General features: G+C 45.3%; 1 protein-coding gene across 1 annotated transcript in view; it reads right to left on the bottom strand.

Annotated features, from left to right (window-relative positions):
* MDGA2 (MAM domain containing glycosylphosphatidylinositol anchor 2) overlaps nucleotides 1-15,816 on the bottom strand; it is a 296,154-nt gene that overhangs the window by 17,583 nt on the left and 262,755 nt on the right. Inside the window, exons 14-15 of the mRNA XM_062495446.1 lie at nucleotides 6,102-6,279; nucleotides 2,400-2,420 (exon numbers count right to left, since the gene is read on the bottom strand). Coding sequence (XP_062351430.1) covers nucleotides 2,400-2,420; nucleotides 6,102-6,279 — 199 coding nt within the window. The remainder of the gene's footprint in view (nucleotides 1-2,399; nucleotides 2,421-6,101; nucleotides 6,280-15,816) is intronic.

Genomic DNA, 15,816 nt, shown 5'->3' with positions numbered 1-15,816 from the left:
GATTTGTCATCCGTTCCCATAAAATCCAGGTTGGATGAGACTACTGAACCTCTCCTCTCTTCCATTATTCAGGGGTGATCTCTAATTGTGCACATTGATCGAAAATCCTTCTGGTTTACTTTAAATGGTTTCTGTTAGGTGGTGAAAAATGAAGTGGAGATGTGAGGCTCCACCTCAAAGTTGAAATCTTTTGATGCTTCTTGCTTGGGTATCACAGAGATGGCATCAAAAGGCAGGATTTAGGGAATGGGATTACGCAGGAAATGAAGCAGGAAGAGCATAACTTCAGTTTCCAGACAGAAATCGTTTTGTTCACACAGCATAAATAAAACCAGAAATTGGCCCAACGGGTTTAGGATCAACAGGGATTTTGTAGGTAGCACAGCAAAGGGAACTGGGGAAGGGGCTGGAGCACCAGAAGAGGCTGAGGGAGCTGGGAAGGGGCTGGAGAATTCCTGAGGGAGCTGGGAAGGGGCTGGAGAATTCCTGAGGGAGCTGGGAAAGGGATGGAGAATTCCTGAGGGAGCTGGGAAAGGGCTGAGCCTGGAGCAAAGGAGGCTCAGGGGGGACCTTGTGGCTCTGCACAACTCCCTGACAGGAGGGGACAGCCGGGGGGGATTTGGGATTTGGGATTTGGGATCTGCTGCAGGGAACAGGGACAGGAGCAGAGGGAACGGCCTCAGGCTGGGCCAGGGCAGGCTCAGGGTGGCCACAGCAGGAATTTCCCCATGGAAAGGCTGCTCAGGGATTGGTTTGGAGTGCCCATCCCTGGAGGATTCCAAGCTGTGTTGGGGCCATGGGGCAGGGGTGGCCTTAGGAATGGAGATGGGATGCAGACTGGGATTGCTCTCCTACCAAGGGATTCCACTCAAAAAATCCTCAGGGAAAACAAGCAAAGCAGAATTCTGCCATGGCTTTGGTCACCTGAAAGGAGTGACCCTGGGGACTCTGCAGCTTTGGTGGAAAAACTTTCCCGTCCCTCCGTTGAGGCAACACATTCCTTATTCCCATTCGGGTGCCACCCACATTCCATCATGATCCTACAAGAGTTTTGGAAAAGTTAGTTTGAGATCTTAAAATCCTAGAGGAGCATGAAGCACTTGGGATTGTATTTTTTTCTTCCCATCAGAGCCTAGATTTAATATATTAATTAGCAGGAGTTTCATTCCCTGCTCGTTAGACTCCATGGGAGAGGTTCCTGCAGCTCCTGGGAGCTCTGAGCTGAGCCCTGCTTAATTATTAACGTGTTGGACAAGATCTTCTGCAAATAAGTTTAAAATTTACACAAAAGCTTGAGACTGAGGGATGGAGCAGAGCCTGCTCCTGCCTAGTGCCTCTTCCCTGCAGCAGGAAAAATGGGAAACTGGACCTCATTCCTTAGGTGGGAATAACTTTGAGACATGTTATTAAAAACAAGAATATGTTGTGACGGAAAATATGGATTTGTTGGGGATTGGGAGAACAGGATGCAGCAGGGAGATGTGGGACTGTGGGAGCAGGGTGTTTTTTCTGGGATGTGCCAAAGCTCCATCCCAGTCTCCTGCCTGGTCGTTTGCAGGGATTTGGTGCTCATGGAAAAGTGGAAGGACAAAGTGTGACTGAAGCCATTTCCAGCCTGATCTTGTCAGAGTTTGGATTCCCAGTCATGCCTGAGGAGCTGTGTCCTGAGAATATGGGGAGAACCAAAATCCACTTGGGGCCTCCACATTTCTCTGTGCAATGAATCCGTGATTCCCAGATCAATGTGGGGAAGAACTTCCTTCCTTTGGGTTTCAATCTGCCCTAAAGAGCATGGAAATGACTCAGGAGCCACAGGAAAGGCTCTGGGGAGACTTTGAGAACCTTCCAGAGCCTGAAGGGGCTCCAGGAGAGCTGGAGAGGGACTGGGGACAAGGGATGGAGGGACAGGGCACAGGGAATGGCTTCACATGGACAGAGGGCAGGGATGGATGGGATATTGGGAATTCCTGGCTGGGCTGGAATTGCCAGAGCAGCTGTGGCTGCCCCTGGATCCCTGGCAGTGCCCAAGGTCAGGTTGGACATTGGGCTTGGATCACCTGGGACACTGGGAGGTGTCCCTGTCCTTCCATGTTTTCCCACGGCATCCCCAACACCTCCTGAGCTGCTCCACCACAGCTGGATCTTAATTTTAGCCCATGAATATTTTCCTTTGGATGAACTCTCTGGGGCAGTGAGAAAGATGAGCTGGAGCTGGGATTTTCCTTCCTTTATCCTTGTTGGAGCAAGAGGAACCACAAATAACACCTTGAGGTGGTTCCTGCAACTGGAAGTAAAACACTTCAAATTGACTTTTGAACTGTGAGGGACAAGCAGTGTCCTTCATGGACACTGTTCTTCATGGCGTGAAAGATAAAATAAAAAATTATTTAAATACTTACGGAGATGTGGATTCACCGGAGCTGGAAAACAGAGGGAAAATAAAATCAATGCAAAGAAAAAATTTCCAATCTATCAACATTCAGATTATCCTAAATTTCTCCTTGCTGATCACTGAAATTCACTTTAAGAAGCTGGAAGAGAATGAAATCCAAACCTTCAAAATGTCCACAATATCCTAAACCTGGGAATGGCTTCCCTGGTTAATCCAGAGGAATCTGGGCAATGCTCAAATTTGGGAAGGAGGCATTTGGCATTGAAGGAGGGATTATTCTGTGGCTCTGTTTGCAGAAGGAGCAATTTGAGGATGGATGATTTAGGAAAAGGCCCTTCTGCCTCATGTGGGAAGCAGAAGGAGGCTGAGCTCAGGGCTGGAATTGGATTTCATTCGCAGAAAATTCAAAATTAAATTTTATCTCCAATTAATGGGGACATCTGGCAACGCCAGAGCATCACTCCAGGTTTTCCTGCTGCCCTTCCTTGCTTTAATCCCGGCCTAAGATTCAGCAAAATCCTGAATCCGACATGGAGCTGCCAACCCAGCTCTAAATTAGCACCACTTAATCTGAAACACCAGCAATGACTTGCTCCAGTGTCATCTCCCTGAGAAACCCGATTTTTACACCTTTTACCTACAAATTACCTCTGATTCTCCAGAAAAGCTCAATTGTACAGGATCCCTGAGTGACTGAACCTGGAATTAGCTGCAATTGCTGGCAGCTGCATTGACTGAGGCTTGATTTGTGACTAAATGCAGGGGTTTGGATGGAAAATCTCATCAGGTGTCACCTCGAGTCACACAATTTGGATTGTTCCCAGCAGAGCAAAACCAACACTTTGTGTCACACCGAGGCACAAAGGCAGACAAGAAAATGAAGGTGGTTAAGCTGAATTTATCCAGCTTCATAAACTTGGGAAAAAAAACACCCCAAAACAACCAAGAAAAAAAAATAATAATATTAAAAAAATCCCACTTTTGGAGCAGCATGGTTGCAGGAGAAAATGTGATGGCTGAGGAGAGGTTGCTGTGTGCACATCACAAAGGATGAATTCACCAGAAAGGGAAATTCATGGATAATTGAGACCCTAAATTCCCAAAGCTGACTGTCATGCCTGGAAAAATCCGTGTCCCTCTCAGGGTGGGGCTGGCCCTGCAGGGAGGGAATTTTTGCTGCTGGATGATCTCAGGAGGAGCAAAAAAATGTTGGGAATGGTTGTGATTGGTTAGAGTCAGGACAGATATTCCTTAATTTTCCTGCTGTTCCCTTGTCAAGGAGAATAAAACCCACAGGAATTTCAGCTTGGTGGTGGGCTTTGGGTTTGGGTGATGTGTTTTGGACAAGAAATCTTGGATTGAATGTTTTCTCCTGATTTTTTTAGGTGCAACCCCATGGATGTGGCGACAGCGACATTTCCCACAGATCCTGGCTGTGCCCCCTTTAAAAAATAGGGGGATTAGCTCCCTAAGGATAACAGAACATATGGAAAAGGAATTCTTTATTCTTCCCTGGGAGGGTGGGGAGGCTCTGGAATAGAATTCCCAGAGAAGCTGTGGCTGCTCCTGGATCCCTGGAAATGTCCAAGGCCAGGTTGGACAGAGCCAAAATCCAACTTCCCTGGGGCAGTGGGAGGTGTCCCTGCCCCTGGGTGAGGTGGCACTGGATGGGATTTAAGGTCTCTTCCAACCCACACCATTCCAGGATGATTCCATGGCCTGCTCCTCTGAAAAGAAGATTCCAAAGTGGTGGGATGAGGAAGAAGGGCTGGCACTGCTCAGAACCGAACACACAGAGCCACACTCACATCCCAAATCCCACTGAGCAGCTGGAAATGCAAATTCCTGAGGTCTCTCCAGTTAAAAAAAAAAAAAAAAATTCTGTGAGGAAAATGTAAAACATTATCTTAATTATTTTAAAAAATACTTTCCTGGTATCTTGTCTTTCTGGGTATTGTGATTATTTCTTGCATACCCACATCCCATTAACTGCTTTTCCAACATTCCAGCATTCCACACGATAACCTTTCCCTCTGATGACATTTGTGATATCCTTATTTTACAGCTGAAGCCTCAACATCCATAAAGAACCCCGGTAAGGATTTGCTGACACCATTCCCAGGATGAATGCCAGGATAAAAACGCACATTTTAAGCACAAAAAAGCCTCTGCAGTGCTGGGATCTCTCTTCAAAGGGGGATCCATGAACTAAATTTTAGGTTTAGGTCACGGATAAGGATCTGGATTGGGATTTTGGAGGCTTTGGACTTGTCAGCATCCAAATTGTTGCTCCAAAATCTGCAGATTCCTCTCCCCCAGAGGCTGGAATTGGCACTGGCAGCTCCTTGGCATGTTTGGCACGGGATGTTGTTCACATCTGTGCTAAAGGCACATCCCAGCCGGAATATTTGTGGGATAAATCCACTTTTTCTGCTGCATGGGAAAGCCCTCCCTGCCAGCCACAGCCTGGGAATGGAAATCCCAGCAAGTGTCAGGAAAAGCTGGAGCTCAGAACAGTCAGGAGTCGTGGCCACGACCTCAATCAAGCTCCCAACAGTTCCCAGAGTGAAAGCAGCACTAGGAAGGGCAGGAGTTACTGGAATGGTGGAGTTTTTCCTTATGGGAATGCTGGTCACTCCATAAATCATGGGATAAATTAGGAACTCCATGGATGAGGGCAGTGGCTGCCTGGGAGGATTTGTCTCCCTGTTACAGCCAGGTTGGGTTTCCTGCACAGAAATCCCAAATATTTGGATGAAGCTTCTGCTCCTGATTTTTTGGCAAAAATCCAGGTTTTTCCCATGTTTATGTACAGAGAGACTGGACTCCAACCAGTGTCAGGAAATAGGGCAAAGGGATCCCACGGGGAGCCAAAATCCAACAGGAATTGCAGGAAAATCTCGATGTTTTCATTTGTGTGTTCTTAGATTGAATAAACAACCCATCCTTGTTTATCCCGCCCATCCCCATCCCTGGAAGTATCCAAGGCCAGGCTGGACAGGCCTTGGAGCAGCCTGGGACAGTGGAATTTGTCCCTGCCCGTGGCAGGGGGTAGAATGGGATGGGATTTAAAGTTCCCTTCCATCCCAAACCAGTCTGAAATTCCGCGATTCCAAATCCTTCCTTTTCCTGAGATTTTTCTCTCCTGAGCTTTGGGGAATGCCGACTTTGCCAACACTTCCCTGCCACGGGTGAAACCCCAGCTCCATCCACCCCCAGCAGCAGCAGAGGTGGCATTGAGGGAAATGGGCCCCACGTCCTTTAGAATTGATAATTCAGGCACCTCTCGAGTAATTTTTTAAATTTAAAAAATATTTTTTTATTAAAAAATAATTGCGGATGAGCTGAGGTCAGCTCTGATCCCAAAGAATTTCACAAGATGCTCCAGACATTGAATTTCCTCCAGATTTATTCACGATCTTTCATTTTTCATCGGATTTTATTTTTTTTTTATTTGCTGCTGATTTCTGAAAGGAATTCTGGACCTCTGGGGTGCTTTTGGAACTTTCTGCTTGGACATTTCCCTTTATCCCAGTTCCTCTCAGAAAAATCATTCCCACGAGTGGCTTCTTCCCTCCTCACCAAACCTCACGCGCGCCAAAACCAGCGCACGCGCTCGTGCCGTTATTCCAGGATTGGGAACAGCCCCGGTATTCTGGGCGACCCACACGATTCCCAGTGGGTTTTTCCTTGGATTTGGAACCCTTACCACTGTATTTGATGACTCGGATGGTGGAGTCGCCCTCCCCGAATCGCGTGATGGGCGTCAGGCGCACCTCGTAGGCCTCGGGCTTGATGAGCTCCGTCAGGTTGTAGGTGATCAGTTCTCCCTTCTGGATGTTCCCGTTCACCGTGATCTCCTGCTCCCACCAGCGCTGCTGGCCTGCCTGAAATCCAAAAAAAGTAATTCCGAAGCTCAGAATTTTTGGGATTTGGCTTCACCGTAGAAAGCAGAGCAGACCTGGGCAACCTCCAGAATTCCAAAAGAATCATCAAGGAATGCAACAGGGGATTCAACAAGGAATGCAACAGGGGATTCAACAGGGGATTCAACAAGGAATGGAATTGTTGAATTTTCCCACCATGGAATATTTCTGTGACAAAATACGCTTAAAACCGTCAAAATCTGAAAGACTTTTTCATTTCAAAACAGTTGTCCAACCTAGAATCCAAAAGCTCAGAGGTTTTGGGATTTGGCTCCATCTTAGAAAGCAGAGCAGTCCTGGGCAACCTCCAAAATTCCAAAAGAATCAGCAAGGAATGCAACAGGGGATTCAACAAGGAATGCAACAAGGGATTCAGCAAGGAATGGAATTGTTGAATTATCCCACCATGGAATATTTCTGTGACAAAATACGCTTAAAACCGTCAAAATCTGAAAGACTTTTTCATTTCAAAACAGTTGTCCAACCTAGAATCCGAAGGATTTAAAGGTCAGAGATTTTGGGATTTGGCTTCACCTTAAAAAGCAAAGCCGACCTGGTCAACCTCCAAAATTCCAAAAGAATCAACAAGGAATGAACCTCCTGGATTATCCCACTGTGGAGAATTTCTATAAAAAAACACACAAAAAACTGGGAATATTTCCTCCAGACGTCCGACGGCCCTTGGATGTGTGTTGGGGCAGGAAAAGTGGGGAATTCCCCCAATTCCTGAGGATTTGAGATGCTCAGCAGGCAGGAATTACAGCCAAGGACCAAGGGCCAGTTTGTGGTGATCAAGTTTTAAAAAATAAATAGGATTAAGCTTTTAAAGCCACGCTTTATGCCATTATGTCAATGATACCTATGAGCACTGTAAGACAAAAAAAAAAAATAAATAAAATATTCCCTATTCCACTTCATCTTCTCCTAAGGAACCACAGAACCAGAGATTTCCCAAAGAATTTCAGTAAATAACAAGGAAAATTTGCAATTACCCAAACCAGACATGAATTTCTATCAAATTCAGCCTCTGCTTTGAATCCTTGCCCTTCCTTCCAGAAGGAATAAAATCTTCATTATTTTCTCCTTTGGAAAGGGAAAACAATTGGATTTTTCCATTCAGGATTACCCCTCCAAAGCCAGGGTTAGATATTGATATTTCTCCATAGGAAACAACACAGATTTTGATTTTATTTTTTTTTTTTTCCCCTTGCAATCAACTCCAGCTCTGGTCTAATCCTTATTTTTCACCATGGAAACCAGGGGGAAAAAAAATCCGAAACAACAGAAAATTGTCATTGTGTTAGATGGAAAATAGCTCTAATTTTCCTGCTCTGCTGTGGAATTGATAAATATATAAATAAAATAATATATAAATACATGCATATACAAATATAGAAATTATAAATGTATAAATACATAAATAAAATATATATAAAATAAATATATTTTATATAAATAAAGAAACATATAAATATTACAATATAAACTATAAAAAGTAAATACATACATAATAAATATGCAAATATATTGATATAAATTAAAAAAAAATCAGGATCTGCCACGCCCAACTTTGGTTTTACCACTTGAAAAACCAACTCCGCATTGGAAATTGAGACGTAATTCCAGGAGCTGCTTCCCAAACTCAGGAAACACCAACAACCTGGGCAGAAAAATATGGAAATAATTGAAAATAAATGGAGCCCAGGACACCCTAAAATTAGGATTTAATTCCTACAACTCCTTGGGGTGCTGGAAAATCCCAGAACCGACCTGGAGATGCTCTGATTCCAAGCTGGAAGCACCCAAGGCTGATTCCCTTGGAGTTCTGGGAATCACTTTGGCTCCCCTGGATGGGAAAGAGCTAAATCCTCATCACCACTTCCTAAAATTCCCCAAAAAATTCCCTGTGCAGCCCATCCCTAATGCTGAGCCTGTGCTTTTTTCCATGAAAAATCCAAGACTGAGGCTTCCAAGAGAAAATCCACATAAAACACAACCCTGCACCTCAATTCCTGTGTCCAGAACTGGAATATCCATAAGAACCAAGGTTTGGGTGGAAAAGGAATTTTTGAAGGGGAAAAAAAATAATCAAAGCCCTTCTCCTTACAAAGATAAGGATGAAATTCAGGTGGGGAATTATAAAAATTGAAAATAACAATTTTTCCAGTGGTTTGGGAATATTTATGAAGCTCTGAGAAGTGGGAGAAGTTCCTGGAGTTTTTATTTGCATTATCCTCTAATTAATTAAGCAGAGAATATCCATGCTCAAGCAACTTGGAGCACAGGAGGTTTCTCTGGGACAGGACTCCTTTTTTCCTTGAAATATTTAGGAATCTTTGATCTCAAAGGACACAGAAAAGCAAAAGGAGACTGTAAATGGGGACGGATTTTTATTCCAAAAGGTTGGAATCACCCTGGTGCTGCCGATAAAAGGAGGTTTATTCCATGACTTTTGTTGGAAAACTCTATTCTCTTAAATCCTTGGAATTCTGGATTTCCTGAGGAGTCAGTTCTCTGGGATGATTAAAGATTGATTCCTTGTGTGCTCAGATATGTTTGTAAAAAATAAACAGCTCCTCACTCCGTTGTTCGTGGCCTATTGATTCCCAGCACAAATTCCTTCACTGTCTCCACTAGCTGGACAAGAATCTCTTTAATTAAAGAGACAATGTTAAATGATGACAAAAAAAATTAATGACAAAGTCAATTAATCCGTTGGATACTCCATAAAAAATGGTGGAGGCGTTTACAGCCCTTCCTTTGCCATTTATAACCACACAGATTGATTTTCCTTATAAAATAAGAGATTTCTTTGGAAGTTTTATATCTAAAATTGGGATGTTCAGCTCCTGGACAAATGTTCCATTTGCACATCACAGAGGGAAAAATCCCTAGGGAGTGTTTGTGTTATTCCTGCTTCTTTTTTTCCTAATTCTGACTGGAATATAATCAGAATTGTATATCCAGGTGAGAATATGAAACTGAGGAGTGGGTCCTGTGTCATGTTCATTCCCAAGGATGGATTTGGAATGACTCGGTGACAAATATCTGGGATTCAGGTGAGCTGTAAAAGATGATCTGTTCTTGATGGCAGAGAACCATGGAATATCCTGAGTATTGGGAATATTGGGAAGAGATCCCAAGGTTCACGCAGTCCAACCCCTGGTCCTGCCCAGACACCCCAAAATCCCACCCTGTCCATCCCTGGTGTCCAAACACTCCTGGAGCTCTGGCAGCTTCGGGAATGTCACCATTCCCTGGGGAGCTGTTCCAGTGCTTATCCCACCTTCTGGGGGAGGAATCTTTCCTAAAATCCACCCTAAACTTTCCCGGGGTCCCGTCCCCGTGCCAGGGAGCTGAAATTGGAGCTGCCTTGAGAGGATGTTGGAGACCACAGTGAGGTCTCCCCTGAATTTCCTCCCCTCCAGATGCACAATCCCAACGTCCTCAACTGCTCCTCACACCATTTCTCTTTAATTAATATTTTCACTATCAGCAGAACCCCAACCCCTGACGTGTCTTTCCGTGTGGAGCTGATCCCACCTCCCTGCTCTCCTGCAGAGGAGATTCCTGGCTCCTCTGGATCCAACTGGGACCAGCAGCTCAAACCCAGCCCAGACCAGGAAGGTGAGGCTTGGCTTGAACCAGGGACAAACTGATCCAAAGTGTCCTGAGTGGAGTCAGGATCTGCTCCCAGGGAACAGCAACAGGACAGGAGGAAATCCAGATGTGCCAAGGGAGCCTTAGGATGGATTTTAGGGAAAGGTTCCTCCCCCAGAAGGTGGGATAAGCACTGGAACAGCTCCCCCAGGGAATGGTGACATTCCCGAGGCTGCCAGAGCTCCAGGAGTGTTTGGACACCAGGGATGGACAGAGCGGGATTGTTGTGGGGTCTGGGAAGGGACAGGGGCAGGGCTGGGTGACCCTTGGGATCTCTCCAGCTCAGGATATTCCATGATTCCCTGATTTGGCAGTAGCATGATAAACCTCTTTCCCTGCCTTTTCTGCTCTAAAGCCCATTTAACAGTGGGCACAATCCTTCCCAATTAAACCATTCCTAATCCAGGAGAACAATCCTGGGCATGTAATCGACTTATATCAACAATCCTCCTGGACTTGCTCCTCCCGTTCCTTTTTATTATTTCATTATTTTATAACATTTATCATCTTGTGCAATTGGTTTTCTGTGATATATACATTAAAAAAAAAAAATTTCTTCCCCCCTCCCCCCCGCCTTTTAAAATGAAACTAAAATTCCCAAGCCTTTAGGAATAAGGAATGTGGAGCCCAAGGATGCAGATTTTTACAGATGCAGATTTTATGGGATATGGATCAACAGCTGAGTAATTCAGGTGGCAGAAACAGCCAGTCCTGAGCCAGATTTATCCTCTGGCACCTGAAGATGGAAGGCATGGGAGCACCTCAGGGAAAGCTGGGCTGGGGAAGCCACAGAGCCAACAATGAAATCCTCCTGAAATGTGGAAAACAGCTCCGGGTTTGAGGGTGGGGTGGGAAATGGTCCCCGAGAGAGGGATCCTTTTTATCAGAGTGAAATCAAACTCCAGCACCAAGATCTGCTGGAACCTGGAGAACTGGGATAGGAACCACTCTGCCTCCTGGATTTGCATCCCAAGGGATGATAATAAATGATCTTGGAAGTTCTGGATCAGGATCCTTCAGCCTGTTTGGTAAATAAATGGGAATTTGGGGGATGGCAGAGCTGGGAGGGGGAAGTTGTTTCCTTGCTTTGAACAACTTCAAACCCAGGGACAGAGAGACGGGCTTTGGCTAAAGGCCTGGAGTGCCAGGACAAGGGGAATGGCTTCAAACTATGAGAAGGTAGGGATAGGTGGGATATTGGGAATTGGGAATTCCTGGCTGGGCTGGAATTGCCAGAGCAGCTGTGGCTGCCCCTGGATCCCTGGCAGTGCCCAAGGCCAGGTTGGACATTGGGGTTGGAGACCGGGGACAGTGGGAGGTGTCCCTGCCGCAGCAGGGATGGGAATGGGATGGGATTTGGGTTTCCAATCCACAACATTTTGGGATTCTGGGATTATTTAATCAGCAAGGCAATTAAAACATCCTCACTGCCTTTATCCACAGCCATTTATCCGGGGTTATGGCCTCTGTGTCGTGGCACCGACAGAAAATTCCCATCCCCATTTTCCAGCCAGCAACCACTGAGCCATCCCAGGAACCTTTTCCCAGGATATTTGAATCCACCTGAGTGCTGAGTGACAGCAGAAGTTAAAAATCCACTCCACTAAAAAAAGTGACCAGGAGGAAATGCCAGAGCCGTGCCCTGCTCGGGGCTGCTTAAAGAAATTCTCATTCCCAACCCACAGACACCACAGCCTCCCGGGGCTGGGAATAAAGGAAAGGTGGGAGCTTGAATCTTTTATGGAACAAGCTGGAACAAGCTGCTCTCTGGTTTACAAGGACCAGCTGCATTTTTATGACTCCTTCACAGCAGAACTGTTCCTTTTCTAGGTCAGCGCGGCTGCGGGGACGTGGCTGTCACCCGCTGTCACCTGCTGGGAGCTGCCACCCCGGAGATCAGAGCTGCACAACCTTCCTGGCTGCCCTGGAAAACTCTCCCTGCTTCAATTTGCTTTCATCCTGCTGACAGGAAATATCAGAGAGCCGGAGGCGCCCGCCTGGATGCTGGGAGTCGCTAAACCTTGTCGTTTATCGGGGAAAAAAATGGGAATTTGGATTTGGGGATAGGCAAAGGGTGGGAAGGAAACATCTCCACGTGGTGGCAGAGGGAGCCAGAGGTGGTTGGAGAAGCTGCAGGAACGGAGCTGCTCCGGGATGTCCAGGTGAAGCTTCTGGAAAAGCACAAGGATCTTCACGGCTGCTCCAAACTGAGCTCTGTGAGGCAGGAGCTGGAAGGGCAGGTCCAAAAGTGGCTTTGTCTGGGTGGATAAATTTACAGGAGTAGAAAAACCTGGGATCATTTCTTACATGCTTGGAAAATATGTTTTTGGAAGAAGCCACCCAGGAAAGCGCTGGTGAATCCATCCTGGAAGTGTGGATGTGGCACCTGGGGACATGGATTTGTGGTGGCTTTGGCCATTTTGGGGCATGGTTGGATTTGGTGGTCTGAGAGGGCTTTTCCAACCTAAATATTTCATGACTGGACACTTAATAAAATCAGCTCCTGGAGTGTTGGCATCCCCAAAGGCTGACCAGAGAATACACACAGGGATACTCGGAAAAGGAAAAAAAAAAACCTGGAAGAATCTGGGTCACTGATTCCAAAGCCAAATCCAAAAATGAATCATTGAAATGCAAAAATGAAATGCAAAAATGAAATGCAAAAATGAAATGCAAAAAATACCTCCATGAGACGCATTACTGTTGGAATATTCTTCAGAGGGCTCTCAAGGAGGTGGAAAAATGTCCCATTTTTGCAGGAATGTCTTGGTAGACCTTGGCACATTCCCAAGGAAGCTGAAGGTGACCAAATCCAGGCAGTTCCCCTGATGGGACACCGAGGTTGTCCCCATCCTTCAGCTCCAGGGAGCTCCAAACGAAGGGCTGTGCTCAGCAGTGCCCCTGAGGAACAAAAATTCCCCGTGCTCCACACTCCCTTTTCCATAAATGCTCCATGCAGGAGGATTTGGAAAACCTCCTGAGCTGCTCCAGGACCCAAACAATGTCACACGTCCTGGATTTATGGCTGATTCCTTTGGCCATCAGATAAATCCCGAAGCAAATCCCAGTGTGCCGCTGCCAGATGAGTGAGGTTAAAACTCAGACCCCAAAGGCTCTCCAAGTCAAGCCCAGGAGTCGGACCCCGGGATTCTGGTGGATCCCTTCCAGCTCCTTTTCCATAAATATTCCATGCGGGAGGATTTAGAGCTTCCTGAGTTGCTCTAGGATCCAGACCAGGGGTTCTGATGGTGTCACATGTGAATTTTACGGCATATTCCCCATGGATACTTGAGGACACCTTAGATCCCACTCTGGATGGGCAGGGACACCTCCCACTGTCCCAGGTGCTCCAAGCCCAATGTCCAACCTGGCCTTGGGCACTGCCAGGGATCCAGGGGCAGCCACAGCTGCTCTGGCAATTCCAGCCCAGCCAGGAATTCCCAATTCCCAACATCCCATCCATCCCTGCCCTCTGTCCATGTGAAGCCATTCCCTGTGTCCTGTCCCTCCATCCCTTGTCCCCAGTCCCTCTCCAGCTCTCCTGGAGCCCCTTTAGGTACCCTCAGCTCTCCCTGGATCCTTCTCCTCTCCAGGAGAACATTCCCAGCTCTCCCAGCCTTTCCCCACAGGAGTTCCAGCTTTCCCAGCTCTGAACTCCTGAAGACAAAATCAGCAGAAATTTTATTTTCAGCATGATCCATAAATATTTCACTGATCTGTCTGGAGCTTAGAACCAGTTTTAAGTTGCCAGGTCCAAACCTCACCTGGCTGTTTGCAAATGCAGCCTCAGAGCTGTGAAGAAGCAGCACAGGAGTGGAAATTGGGAATCACAATTTGGAAATTGGGAATCACAACCATTCCTGCTCTAATTTAATTTCCCAAAGCCAGGAACATCAATAAAAAACAAACATGTCCCTGCATGTCACAATCTCTTCGAGGTTTTTTTGGCCAAACTCTCCCTCCCTCATCCTACAAAAAAAAAAAAAAAACCCCAAAAAAACTTAACAAACAAAAAAAAACCACACAAAAACAAAACCTCTTTAGATTTCCAAAATCAATGCATGCAGGGAAATCTTTGGGACAGAAAATATTCCCTTGGAGGAGAAAGATGAAAACCCTTGATGGGAACAACATGAGGAATATTCCAAAAAAATGTGGAGTTCTGGCTTTTTCTCTTCCCTCACTGAATTAATTGCTACAAATGTGATTTTTGTGACTGGCTCTGAAGAAAACTTTCCATATTTTTCATGTCCCAGAGTAAACCCAATGGATTTGCTGGGAATTCCCAGGTCACATTTTCCCCTTTGGAGCAGATGTGATCCCCATGATCCTGAGAGAAGGAATCTGCAGAATTCCTGCTCTTCAGGTGGGGTCTGAAACAAATCCAATTTATTGGATTTATTCATGGCACTCCAATAAATCTATTTCTCCTGGGGAATTTCAGTTCCCACTTTTCCATCTTTCCACAGGCAGAAAAGTGACAATTCCCTAATTTTGTGCCTCTTTTTCCATCCCCTCCTGGCTCCCCTGATTTGTTGTTAAGCCAAACTTAATTATTTTATCAAATATTATTTCTAACATTATCTGTGATGGGTTTTTTTGGAATTCTCCTTGACCAATCCTTGGAATGCCAGAGGTTTTCCCTGTGTCCTGCTTTCCCAGCACTAAATCCCTCTCAGAGAGAGGAATTTCTCTGAAGTCCAGTGACAACAGGGACAGGAATTTGTCCTGTGGTTCTGTGGCCCAGCCAGGCTTAGTGGGATATTGGGAAAGAATTCCTGGCTGGGAGGGTGAGGAGAGGCTGGGATAGAACTCCCAAAGAAACAGGGCTTTGGGGAGGGAAAATGGGAATATTTGGATTAAGATGGCATGAAGTAACTCATTTAATTACATGAACAGATAACTCAAATGAAATGAAAATTAAATGGGAAAAGCAGCTAAAATTCCTAACATAATTAATTCCATTTAAAATTCTTTTCCTTCAGCGAGTTCCTTCCAGAATTTCCTAATTCCTCCCGAAGTCTGGAAATCCTGGAGTTGATTCCTGCCCAGCAATGCCAGGAATTTCACTGACTTGGATCAAACATCCCCATTTTCATCACAAATTCCTTGGATTCAGAAAAATCCCAACTCCAACCCCCTCCAGGCAGCAGAGTCCTTCCCTGGGAATTCCGGGAATTCCAGAAATTCCACAACTTCCAAGGAAGCTGGCCAAGCACAAATCCCAATAAATAAAACATTGAAATTGAGGATATGGCTTTCCAAAGCTCATCCCAAGCACAAATCCCAATAAATAAAACACTGATATTGAGGATTTTGTTTTCCAAAGCTCATCCCGAGCACAAATCCCAATAAATAAAATACTGATATTGAGGATTTGTTCTTCCAAAGCTCATCCCAAGCACAAATCCCAATAAATAAAACTCTAAAGTTGAGGATTTGTTCTTCCAAAGCTCATCCCAAGCACAAATCCCAATAAACAAAACATTGAAATTGAGGATATGGCTTTCCAAAGCTCATCCCAAGCACAAATCCCAATAAATAAAACACTGATATTGAGGATTTGTTCTTCCAAAGCTCATCCCAAGCACAAATCCCAATAAACAAAACACTGAAATTGAGGATTTGTTCTTCCAAAGCTCATCCCAAGCACAAATCCCAATAAAAAAAACACTAAAGTTTTAATAAATTTTAAATACAATGAAATCAAATAATAAAACAAAATGGTATCAAGAAAAACAACTTAAAATAAAATAAAATAGAATAAAATCCAACGCAACCCAACGCAATCCCAGGAAATCACATCCAGCAGCATTCCCGAAAGCCCAGCATCCCCGG

This window comes from Cinclus cinclus, chromosome 6 (genome assembly GCF_963662255.1).
Source record: "Cinclus cinclus chromosome 6, bCinCin1.1, whole genome shotgun sequence".
Classification (NCBI taxonomy): Eukaryota; Metazoa; Chordata; class Aves; order Passeriformes; family Cinclidae; genus Cinclus; species Cinclus cinclus.
Note: the sequence above shows the minus strand (reverse complement) of the source record. Positions and strands in the feature narration are given on the sequence as shown.